The sequence below is a fragment of the Polistes dominula genome, unplaced genomic scaffold (genome assembly GCF_049000335.1).
Source record: "Polistes dominula isolate Pdom_NZ unplaced genomic scaffold, Pdom_raw_medaka contig_77, whole genome shotgun sequence".
Lineage (NCBI taxonomy): Eukaryota > Metazoa > Arthropoda > Insecta > Hymenoptera > Vespidae > Polistes > Polistes dominula.
In genome coordinates, this window is record NW_028301152.1 from 5,737,926 (window position 1) to 5,750,385 (window position 12,460).

At 31.8% G+C, this 12,460-nt stretch overlaps 2 protein-coding genes across 2 annotated transcripts; one reads left to right on the forward strand and one right to left on the reverse strand.

Moving 5' to 3' along the window:
- Positions 1 to 229: 229 nt before the first annotated feature.
- Positions 230 to 5,462, reverse strand: conv (insulin like growth factor binding protein acid labile subunit convoluted). The gene is made up of 11 exons (XM_089178121.1): positions 5,207 to 5,462; positions 4,839 to 5,126; positions 4,534 to 4,771; positions 4,212 to 4,458; positions 3,531 to 3,785; positions 2,798 to 3,114; positions 2,409 to 2,706; positions 1,713 to 2,193; positions 1,140 to 1,403; positions 824 to 1,052; positions 230 to 733 (listed from the first exon to the last, which is right to left on the reverse strand). The coding sequence occupies exons 1-11, from the start codon at positions 5,454 to 5,456 to the stop codon at positions 394 to 396; spliced, it is 3,207 nt and encodes a 1,068-aa protein (XP_089034247.1). The 5' UTR covers positions 5,457 to 5,462; the 3' UTR covers positions 230 to 393.
- Positions 5,463 to 10,199: 4,737 nt separating this feature from the next.
- On the forward strand, positions 10,200 to 11,033 carry LOC107064382 (uncharacterized). Its single transcript, XM_015317031.2, has 4 exons — positions 10,200 to 10,347; positions 10,407 to 10,450; positions 10,535 to 10,797; positions 10,856 to 11,033. The coding sequence occupies exons 1-4, from the start codon at positions 10,305 to 10,307 to the stop codon at positions 10,959 to 10,961; spliced, it is 456 nt and encodes a 151-aa protein (XP_015172517.1). The 5' UTR covers positions 10,200 to 10,304; the 3' UTR covers positions 10,962 to 11,033.
- Positions 11,034 to 12,460: the final 1,427 nt, after the last annotated feature.

Genomic DNA, 12,460 nt, shown 5'->3' on the forward strand with positions numbered 1-12,460 from the left:
CTGCCATTTTTTACCTTGGATAAGGGTGTACTCTTGGTGTTCAATAATGAGCGTACCAAATAGTATAATCATTTGATAGTAGTTATATATTTTACAAAAATAAATAGCCGACGTTCAACGTCCTTCCATTCGTACAGGATGCTTCATATATACAATTCTGCATTTGGCAATATTATTCACATTTATACGATATAAGATATTTATCTATATAACCTACGCGTACGTTCAACTTAAGCTACGAATTTTTCTATCTTTTTAATTTACATTTTTAATGACAATGCCAGTCAAAAGCGTTACATACGTAGATATGTAAATACGTGCATGCGAACGTAGATCATTTTCTCTAGTATTATCGTTAAATTTGGATATCGATAAGTTAACTTTAAAGGAGTCTCAAAGGATTATTATACGAAAAGATAGAACGATCGCGATTAGAGAGAAACTGCTTCTTAGATTGGTTGAACTCCCGTAAGTCTGTTCGTTCAGAATCCGACATTGCGATTCTCTAAAATGTTTAACGTTTCCTTCGGAGTCTCTTGCCAGTACGCAAAGCTCGTACTTGGTTCTTGATCCAGGTAGATCTTGAATCTTATACGATCTGGCATTGTAAACGAGGTCCTTTTCGATCGTTGACTTGCTACTTCCCGTCTCTCGTACAACTACATAAAAGTCGCCGATGTCTTCTCGCGATGTCACGTACCACGTAGCCTTCCAACTCTTATCTTCTTTATCGCTGAAACAATTGTGTTGTTTATTTTATTTTATTCTTTTTTTAATATTATTATTCTAAATAAATAAGAATCATTTTTAAAAATCGACGTACTATTCGATATTTCTATACTTCACATCAGGATTGATATCCAATTGTTCATTCTCATATATTTCCCTAGTACTACATCCCATTAGATCTTCTGTGATTTCAGAAAGAAGTTTCTCTGAAAGGAAACTTGGACTTTTACATGTTACGTTAGACCATTCTGCAGGTATTTCACTGAATGTGTTCAACCATCTCTTCAGTGGTCGAACGTAACAATCGCAATTCAATGAATTTCCTAAAAAATATTATGAATGTAATATAATAAATTTATTAATCCTATAAAAGGTATAATAATGTATACTAAATTATAGGTTGAATGTACCGAAATATCGAATTCTCGTGCCATTTTGAATAATCTTCATGTAACTCTCATCGAAGACGCTAATTTTATTCATTTCTAAATCTAAAAGCATTAAATTTGGCATCGGTACGATTTTATACATTGGCAAATAAGTTAGGTGATTGTGACTTAGATACAAATAAGTTAAATTATTTGGTGGTTCAAAAACTTTTGGTTCTGAAATATCACTGATGTCATTGTAAGATAAATCCAATGACTGCAAAGCTGTAAGATTACCGATGACATCTGAAATAGAATAAAATCAAATTTATTACACGTAATATAAGAGTATCAATATATGATACTTATTTTAGGTAAACTCTTTGCACTTGGAAATTATTTTCATATTTATTTCCATCAACTCGATAATGACTAACAAAATCGATAGTGAAAATATTTTCTTTTATTTTATATAAATGTTATGGTGCCGTTTTATTGTTTTATTACTTTTTATTTTATTTTTTTTTATGCTGACAGTGTCTGTATTTCGAATTACTAAGGTTCTGTTAGTATTCCGAGTACAAAGAGTTAATTTTATTTAAGACTATTACTTACAACGCCGAATTTCATTGATATTGTTATGACTTAGATTTAAATATTGAAGCTTTTTTCCACCGATTGTTAATTCGAACGTTACTACGGGCATTGTATTGTATGAAAGGTCCACTTCTTTCAATCTGTATGGAATCCAAGGATCATTGGGTAACATTTTTCTCGTGATGAAAGAAATTTTATTATGACTAAGATTGACTCGTTCTAATGAAAGGCAATCATCTAACAATCCGTGAGTTTTATTATCCAATCTTTCTAATTTGTTATAGGATAGATCGAGCGTTCTTAAAGAAACTAAACCTTGGAACGCCCCGTTTGGTATGTAACTGATATTATTGTTTGTTAAATTTAATGTCAATAATTGCAGTAAACCTTCAAAAGCACGATTACTTATATTGTAAATGTGATTATTGGCAAGATTCAATTCGAAAACGATCGGTAGACGACCAAATGCTGCTTTGCCGAGTTGTGTTAAATGGTTGTCCTGTAAAATATTATTTATATTTATTACAAAATTATCTTGGTATATCGCAAATACACGTTAAGAAAACACGTTAAGAAATTTTCTTAATTTATCATGATTTAGAAAATGTTAATAGATACTTATCAAGAGATTATTAAATCAGATAATCGTAATTATATTCTTTTATTATTACTAAGAAACGTTCAAGTTATTTTGAAAGTTCAAATGCGACTGACCTGCAAGTAGAGATATTGCAAACTGCTCAAAGTACTTAAGGCTTCCCACGGTGGTACAGATATATTATTCGCTTGCAGATTCAAGGTCCTCAAGGTCAACAGGTTTTCGAAGCTCCCATGGCGAAGATTATCGCCTAGTCGATTCCTCGAAAGATCCAAAGAAAGGAGAGCGTTCATCGTAGGCCATACTTCTAACGTTGGTATTTCTTCTAGCAAATTTTCTGAAAAGTCCAAGTGGCCCAACGAGTTTGGCAATTGGAATATTTTGTTCAGTCGATTACTCTTCACAGTTATGGTTCTACAAATTTATATGCATTTATTTTGACAAATATGACAAATATTCTTCAGGAAATTTTATTTAAATTAGACTAGAAAAAAAAGGTAACTACCTGCAACTGGCTAATCTGGTTAAACTACCACGTGCTATATCGTTGAGTTGATTGTAGCTCATATCCAATTCGAGTAGCGTCGGTAATGGACCGAACGTTGATGGTTTTATCTTTTCCAAAGAATTGTGAGCAAGGTTTAAAAATCGTAAGCTGAAGAGCGTTTGAAAAACTCCATTATGTATATCTGAGAGATTATTGTAAGACAAATCAATGGTGTGAAGCTCGTAAAGCTTCGGAAATGTTTGACGTGGTACCGAATGTATCACATTATGAGATACGTTGAGAACTTTTAGTCCAGTCATGTTGTGCAATGGTACCTGCAATCATTTCAAATATTACCTATTACCGTTTATTTTATTTTCATAATCATTTTAACGAATTGTACATATGCAAAGTGACTTTACTATTATCATGATGAAGCACCATATGTTAAATAATCATATGTATAACGTTATTTCTTATATCCATATGTTACGACAATTTCTATTCCTTGATTCTACACAGTTTTATGACGTACTAGCTGTTCTCGTAATAATTCAATTTAGAGAAAGTTAAATTATATTTAAAAATAAAACTTGTACTTATTTGCGTATTTAATTCGTTAAAGGATTATTATATTATAGATGTTTCTCTAGTTCGCTTTGACAGTCGATTAATCTCTTTCTTTCTCTCTTTTTCTCTCTCAGAATCTCATAAATCTTATAATTCTTATAAGTCAAGCAACTTTATTTACCTGACCCAACGAGGTGAACAGATTGTAGCTGAGTAGCAGTTCGGTAGCGTACGTTGAACTATCGAAGGAATATTTCGAAATATTCTCTAGTTTGTTGTGACTTAGATCGAGTGAAGTGATATTGGCGCAGTTCTCAAATGCTCCAGGCTCTATCGTTGCAATTTCATTATGCGATAGATTCACTTTCGCAAGGAAGAGATCCTTAAATGCTAATTTCTCTATAGTTGTCACGAAATTCTCAGAGACGTCTATGAGCTAGGAAAAGTGTAAGAAAAAAAGAAACAAAAGGAAATTAGATATGAAAAGAACAAAAAAAGGGAAAACTAATTTATCCTCGATAATTCTATACCTTCGAGCTCTCTGGCGTTTCCTTTATTACGATATTCGTTTAAGTATGACTCACATTCATATGCGTTTTTTTGTGCAATGATAATTAAAGAGTACTGATAGAAATCTCTCTAATACACATCGAAAAGTGAAAGTGGTCGAAGACGCAGGCGGAGACAATATACAAGTTGCTCCGACACACGAGAGAAACGTATACATTACGACAAGTTTTGATAGCAAAACTACGTTGCATAATTGCATTTACGTTACTATCGTACACACGTAAAATCATATATTTCATATATTTAATCATAAATGAGATATTTTAATAATTATTATTTAGAAAAGACATACCTCGGCAAATTGTAGCTGATGGAACATCTGATAATCGATCTTCTTGATGAAATTTCGCGACAAATCGATGGTACCGATTCTGGTAATCGAACCGAAAGTACCACGGCCTACTTCGTTAATCTGATTGTTACTTAAAAACAAACGTCTTAGGAAGCGCATGCCACGGAATGTATTTGAATCGAGTTTCCTAATCTTATTGTGACTTAAATTGAGAACCTTCAAGACAGAATTTCTTGCAAATGTTCCCCTGTAAAAAAGAAACAACGCTGATAGAAAATAAAAATTTATTATTTTGTATTTTATTTTGAAAAATTGAACGAACCTCTTCAAGTCTGAGATAGCATTGTGAGAAAAATTACACCATCCCAATTTGGTAAGATCGGCAAGATGAGACCCGTCCAATTTGTCGATCAAATTGTAAGACAAATCGAGAAATTCAGTATCTCTGAGTCCTTTAAATTGATTTCTTTTTAAATCTTTGATTTTATTGTCATGAAGATCCAACGTTTTCATTTTTTTCAAAGGTTGTAATGCTTCGACTGGTAAGGAGGATATAGTTCCTGTAATATAATCGATGTTAAACCGAACGATCGTAAAACGTTTAATCTAAATAACGATATCTCTTACCGTTACTGATTTCTAATTTTTCTAATTTAGCAGCTGCGGCACTGTCGGCAAAACTATTCCCTGGTAAAATAACGATACGATGTCCAGCAATACTTAAAATACTTAGATTACCCAGAATTTGCAATGCTTCTCGTGGGAACTTTTCCAATCGACTATTTATCAGATAAAGTTCTTGAAGAGTTCTGTTAACACCAAGAAAACTGTGTTCCTCGATTAATTTCAAAGGTGTGTCAATAAACTTTAGGACTCTTACATCCAATGGATAAAGAGCTGGCCCATAGAAACGTCCTAAATATTAATGCGAATTCAGTTAAAACATTAGATTACGAAAATCAAAAGATCCTAAAGATTACAAAAATAATTCTTACCGATATTGCATTTATACAGAACCAATTCTTCGATAGGCATACCCTCGTTCCCCAAATTAGCAAAAGCCAAACTCAAGCTGGCTAAATTAGTATTTTCACAATGAATGTAAAGTCCTCTGTCACTTCCACGAACACAAGTACAAGGATAAATATCAGTGGGTACTTTGGGACACGTAAATCTTGGCCCAGGTGGAATATATTCGCCTATGATAGGCAGGGCTAAGCCCAGTACCAAAGGAACCAGCAGCATTTCTATAATGATTTATCTTCGTAAATATAAATTATTACAATTATTATATTTAATAATATTTCACATATTGCAAATTATCATGAATTTGTCATTGTCAACAAAAAATACAGATTGTCATGCTATTTTATCAAACTCGTTAAAAATTTTCACTTCGTTGAAACGAAAGACGATAAAAAATGTATAAGATATTCATACAAAAATCTGAAACGTAAATGTCTGCCAGTAAAGCTTTCCATTGAAGGACATTTAATGTTTAAAATTAATTCTTGCATCATGATTCATAAAAGAAATAACATATTCAAATTCTCTATCCCACACGATCAAGAGGTGACTAACCGTTGATATACGGATGGTAGTCTAAAAATGCTTTTGAAAAGTCTTTTATACTTCACATTTTTTGTTTCTTTTTTTTTTTTTTTTGATGACCCGCCTTATGCGGTTGATTCACTATTCGTGTATCTACCTTTATCGAAGAGATAAAAATATCGTGGGCATAGAAGTAAGTGGCTTCTGCTAGCTCTTCTTAACTCGTTGAGTTAATTAATTCGTATATGTAGGTAGATATGTATATATATTTACCTGACATTTATAACGGAAAAAAGAGACGGATAAGAAAGAAAAACGATCGAGAGATCAACGTCCTCGAATATAAAGGACAAAGGATGATTATTTTTTAATATATTATTTATCTTAATCATACTCATGATTTAAATATTAGACATTTTGCTATTTATAAAGAACGCGTGAGAGATTGATCGTAATCATGATGAAAAGAAATAAAAAATAGCAGAAATACAAAAGATATATGTTTATCGCGATAAAATGGACTTTGTTAAATGTGAGAGGGAAGAAGAGCTTTTAAATCTAATTGTAAACCTTTCACACGACAAGAGGATGAAATATTTAACTCGATGTGAAAAGATAGAATCGCACGCTTTGAACGAGTTTCGGTCAAGGTTCAAACGAAATATTGTTCATGTGTTGCCACTTTCGTCAAATCAAACCATTTCATCGTAAATTTCTTTCTTTCTGTATAATATAACTGTAAATACTTAAGCGAGATGAGCCAGCTGTGTAACCGCGTGTAAATTTCCATAGAAAATGAACCGTTAGCGAAGTAGTACGTTCGTAGATAGATACGTAAATATGTTTGTGATCAAGATAAGGAGAGATACCACGAGAAAAATGCGTGGGTTTGCGCTGATTATCGCGAATATATGTATTTTCTCTTTTGTAAAGGACGAGTGAACATCGTTCGTTCTAAATTCATTTTTCTCCAAGGTTATAGAATGTTTATTAATTAGTTTGTTAACGGTGTCGAGTGTAGAATTATTTACATAGACATACCATGAGTATTTCCACTATAAAGTTAAAATAATTGATATTTGTTTGGAATACAAATTATTATCCACAAAACACTACTTTAGGATTATTAAATTTTCAAATTAATATTTATCTTATTGCACAAAAACATTTTATTGTTAAAAAATTATAATTTTACTTAAATGATCAAAAATTTGTTTCACGTGGGCATTTGTATCTACGTAAAATATTATAGAAATACCATGATTATTTTTGTAAATGGTACTTAGCTGATCCTTCTTTGTATTTTATAACGCTTTTCAGACGATACCAACTTTCTTATCAGCTATGTACAGTTTTACTTTTCTTATAATTAAATGCTCTTTTGCAATAAAATTAATATAAATTTAAAAGTTGAATAATTCTAAAATATGTTTCTGCGTATAAGAATTTAGTAATATTGTTTTGTAAAAAAAATATTAATTAATAAATTGACACAGTGAGAATTCCAATACTTCTGAGATTCACTATATATACAAAAATATACATATAAGTTATTTTGAACCAGTTAAAATTATTAACAGTGAAAATATATAAGTTGTTCGAATGCTCGAACGAATCATTAGGAGCAGAACGAATATCGTAGATATTAATGACAGAATACGTTGTTTTAATTAATAACAATAGTAGCGTATAATAAAAATAATCGAAGGAATCACTGACCTGGTAAACGTAACAACGCATACATATATATTTTATTGTACGTCTAGTAAATAACCGTGTAAGAAGGCGAAAAGAAAGGCACGATGATCTAGTTTTACGGTTAGTAAGTGCAACTCTCACAACGTTGGATGCGAAACTACGTTAGATACTACAATCAACGCGATGAATAAAATACAAAGTAATTACCTACAATATATTATAAATAATAAATATACAGGTACATCTCTGAAATATTTCTCATAATGAATAAATAAATACTATCTATTTATTAATGTAATAAAAATAATAATCTATGCATTAATTTTTGTATTGTATGTCATCGTATTGAAAAGAAATGTTATTGTAATTTACATTATAACAAGAGCAAGAATTTGGGTTATTGAATCAGTTCTATTTTGGTGTTATCATTCAAGTTTACGATATACATATCGAATAACGTCTACAAGAATATCAAATCTCCTTTCACTTGTTTGAGTTGACCTCGCTTGGTCCTTGTTCAACCAAGCAATGGACCGAGTCGAATCCGTTCCGTGATAACTTCGTTGCTGGTATTAAAAATATATCGAATTAATCGGTGTTATTGACGTAATCAAACGGGATTTGACGTTGTCACACGGATCTTGTTTTTGCAAGAAATACGTTTCAAATAACTGTTCCCGAGCAGAACGAAAATCAAACAAGCTCGAAGCTTGTAGATTATTAAAGAAAACTCTCATAATTGATTTTAACGGTGAGAAAGTACGTTCGAGAATGAAATTGAGAAAATGACGATTCAAAGTTAGCTCGATGGTTCGTGGGAATTTACGTCTTCCTACTTTCGATGTTCCTTAAGTCTAAAGACAGTTATAATGAGAAAAATTCTACGCCACGCTCCACTTTCTGACGATTTCTAATAACCGATATTATTACTTTAATCGTTGTTGTCATCGTTAGATGAAAAGAAATAGTAGATCCTTATGTAAACGATACATTTTCTCGATTTCGTGAAAATAATCTCGAAAAAAAGAAAAAAAAGAAAAAACAAATGATTTTAAGATTCTCTTTTTAGTTGATGGAATCCAAGGAGATTTCCATTTTACTGGTCGTCCTTGCGGTTCGCTCGATCAAAATATTCTTTCTCCGTGTAACGGATATAGTATTGGTTACAAGGTAACAAAGAGAAATATTTTTCGTTTGAAAATTAACGTAAATTCTCTATATAAACTAGATGTTCTAATTTTCTTTTTTTTTAATGTCTCAAAATTTAAGTTTAAATTCTAGATAAATATAAAAGATTTATGATCGAGTTCACGTTTTATCCACTCATCGATGTCACCAGTGAGACAGTCACAGGAGAATTGAATGGATAAGGCGTGCAAAAGGCACGTGGAACGATCGCTTATCTCAAGAGCACGTGTGTAGTACCTGTCAAACGCAACGACCCCGAGTACGTTTCTGTGAAAGTTGCGCGGAAACAATCGATCTAATTCGAATGAAATCACCATGACGTTGCTAAACCCATTGTTTTTTCTCTTTTGTTTTTCCTCTGTTTTTTTTTTTCTTTCTTTCTTATTTCGCTGTCAAATAAAATTTCCTTTCATCGATCTAATTTCACTATTGACGTTTAATTCACGATTGATGAAAACTACCTTGAGTTGACACTTTGCACAGAAGGGATATAATGTTTCGAAGTATCACATGTTCGTCCTTCTTTCGTTTTTTTATTTTATCTTCCTTTTGACATTAGGATGATGAACATATGGATGTATTTATATATATGTGTATGTAAGAAAGATCAAAATGAAGAAAAGATCAAAGTGTACAAGTCACTATACACGCGTTAGGTTTCACGTCGTGTTTCTTCAAGACATTCTGTGTATGGTTCCTGTATGAAGCTGCCGTGAAAACTGAACCACTACTCGACGCTAAAGAGAAAGGCAGGCAGGCTTAGAGAAGCAAGGCGTTCCTCATCGGCTCTTGATACTTACTGTCCTTTCGTGGACATGCGCCCTTATGGTGCTGAACAACGTCAAACTTTTTATTCTCTCTCAAGCCAACTCGTTTTCTTTCTTTTATTTTTCTAAAAATAAGTTCATTTAGATCATTCGTAGTTTTATCAAAGAACCAGGAACAATATAATAAATTTATTGTACTTTTGTTCTCTATCTCTTTCTCTTTTTTTACTTTTATTAATATTTTTATTAGAAAATAAATTTTAAATACCTTAATTAATTTAAATACTATTTATTTGAAATGCTTTATCCTGATCTCGCTGAAAATTATTTTTGAAAATTTACGAAACGCGCGTAGAGGAAAAAGAAAGCTAAATTATTAACCCGTTAAGTCAAGTGAAAGTCATTTTCGATACTCGATCATTAACTCTGCTTTCCGAACCTCCTTGTTTAATAGCGACATCTATTAAATCACAGCAAAGTATTATGTTGCTGATAAATAAATTGAATTGTTCATAATAAAAAATAGTCGTTTATAAGAAAAATAAATTTGGAATAAACGAATTAGATTCACTAGACTTCCATTTTAGTATTTAAAAAAATTAGTCGATCATAAACGAACACAGGAAGTTATTAAATAGAATTACTCGTACGGTAATGTGAAATATGTGGATCTGTTTAGTGATTACATGCTCGTTAAAGTCAATGTATTCTTTAAGTGTCTTAACTAAGAAAGAACGAGCTCTTGCTAACTGCTTGTATAGAAGTCAGCTGCATTGCCAACCGAGAAGCTTCAGTGACACGATCGAGTATCCGTTCTAACCGATTTATACCGAAGAAATCTGTCTCAAGCGATAACTGTCTGACAATTTTATTCAAGTAATCTTTAAATATGGCCAAAAAGAGTGGTTTTTTAATACTGAATATTATATATTGTAAGTAATAACAAAATTATATCAATACGTAGTTATCAATACTTATCGTTTTTGTGCAGTTCTTTTAAATACCACCATCGCCTTACCAACTTTTGGACATGTCGTAAGTAAACTTTTTCAAATTTTCCTTTTAATCATTATTACTTTTTTTTCATTTATTTCTAAAGTTCACAATTATAATTTGTAGGAACGTAATCGTTTAGAAACTTACGAAGATTTATCAGATCGTTTGACTGATTTAGATCTCTTCAACAATTTAACTTTTGAATTCTCCTGTGAGAACAAATTAATTGGTCTCTACGCCGATATCAATTATGATTGTCGAATTTTTCATGCTTGCGATGGAAACGGAGAAGGCTTTCCAATGATTTGTCCAAATAATACTATCTTCGATCAAAGACAACGAGCTTGTAGCGACATTGAAAACGATTGTGAACACGCTTACAAGTGGTAAGCACAAATTTTTAATAATAATTATATTATTTTTTCATTAATGTATTTATTCTAGGTACTATATCAACGAGTTACCTTATTCCTATGAATTGACAGATTTGAATAAAGTAGAATCGATTGAAGATAATATACCCACAGTCGTGCCACTTGCTATAGTTTAAAATCAAATTGATGTATTAATCGAAAACAGTGCACTAGATTTATTTTAAATAAAAACAATTAAAAAGAAAGAATATACGAAGAGAATAATATGTATCTTTTATTAATTAGTAACTCATAATCAAAGAGTAACATTGACAGTCTTAATCTCTACGAAAGAACAATCCTTCTGGTTGTTTGAATATCTATCCTACTGTGTTACATTATACACCATATTAATATTAAAATACTAACGCTTACATTACAATTATTACTCGATTATACGAGGATCATAAAAAAAGATAAATGATAATGCGTCACCCTCCACCATGAAGTCCCATGAAAATAAATATATACCTCGAATCAACAAAACCGCATTGACCATTACAATAAACGCTAATTATAAAGATACGAGGTGCGAACCCATTTTGTCAAATTTATTCTTAAATTAATCTTCGTAACATTAAACAAGAATATTTCTTGTGAAATGATGATGTGAGTAAATATTGTAAAATACGTATTAGCGAAGTTCGTTAAAAGTAATTTATGTTTTTCGAACGTCGATAGAACGTAATTAAACAATATGCGTAAAATTAAACGTTATTAAAGCTAACCCAACGAAAAGGGACGGTTAATAACCGTTCTATTACATCTATAACAACTTGTTAGACAATTATTTATTGTTTTTAGCCATAATAAGGCGCGTAATATCCTTTAGGAGGCCAAACTACACCCGGATCTGTCTTATCGTTGTCGTAAACGTATTTTATTTTCGGTTGAGTGCTCGGTCCAAAGAGTGCTTGACGAATCATTGCAAACATGGCCGAACCTAGAGCCATATTGCTGAGCATCCCGGCCATAGTGGCAGCTGCACGTGCATGAGCAAGCGCCATTTGTATAAGGAAAGAAATAACGAAACTAAGTCCAGGCATCATTTGCATTATCTTTAACTTCATGTCTCGACCTAATTCGATAACAGTATTGGTGATCTTTCTAGGAACAATATCCTCATTAAGATGCGGCAATTGGAGCATCAGTTTCGTACGAATATCCTTCTCAACAACTTTTTCATCTTGTTTTATATTATTCTCGATATCAGAATCGTTCAGTCGATTACCATCGGATCTTTCTATCTTTGTCTCTTGCAAATAAGAATTCGAATATTTATTCATAAATGATTTCAATGTGTTCTTCGTACGATCTTGTCTGTTCCTTGACGTCTGATCGTCCGATTCTTTTTCCAAATCATAATTTAATCGAGCATCCAACGGAATCATTTTCAAATCTTCCGAATTGTTCGTTTCCGACTCGAATGGCACAATGTCTATTGTTTTGTCAAATTCATCAGTAGTTTTTCTTTTTAGATGATCTATTTTAAAAGATTCGAGTCTATTCATGAACTTACGATTCAATCGAGTACCAAATAGAACCTCAAATGCACTATAAGCATCTTCCAAATTGAGATGATTTTTCGAACCGCTTTCTGAATTATCTGAGATATTTGATTTTATTTTATCGAGAA

Excerpts from the sequence above, each read along its gene's own strand:
- conv (XM_089178121.1), bottom strand. The coding sequence starts at position 5,456 with ATGCTGCTGGTTCCTTTGGTACTGGGCTTAGCCCTGCCTATCATAGGC. Across the intron at positions 2,194-2,408 it reads TGCAATATCTCTACTTGCAG|GACAACCATTTAACACAACT; the intron begins GTCAGTCGCATT and ends AATATTTTACAG. Across the intron at positions 1,404-1,712 it reads TATCAATGAAATTCGGCGTT|ATGTCATCGGTAATCTTACA; the intron begins GTAAGTAATAGT and ends ATTCTATTTCAG.
- LOC107064382 (XM_015317031.2), top strand. The coding sequence starts at position 10,305 with ATGGCCAAAAAGAGTGGTTTTTTAATACTGAATATTATATATT. Across the intron at positions 10,451-10,534 it reads TACCAACTTTTGGACATGTC|GAACGTAATCGTTTAGAAAC; the intron begins GTAAGTAAACTT and ends TATAATTTGTAG. Across the intron at positions 10,798-10,855 it reads TGTGAACACGCTTACAAGTG|GTACTATATCAACGAGTTAC; the intron begins GTAAGCACAAAT and ends TATTTATTCTAG.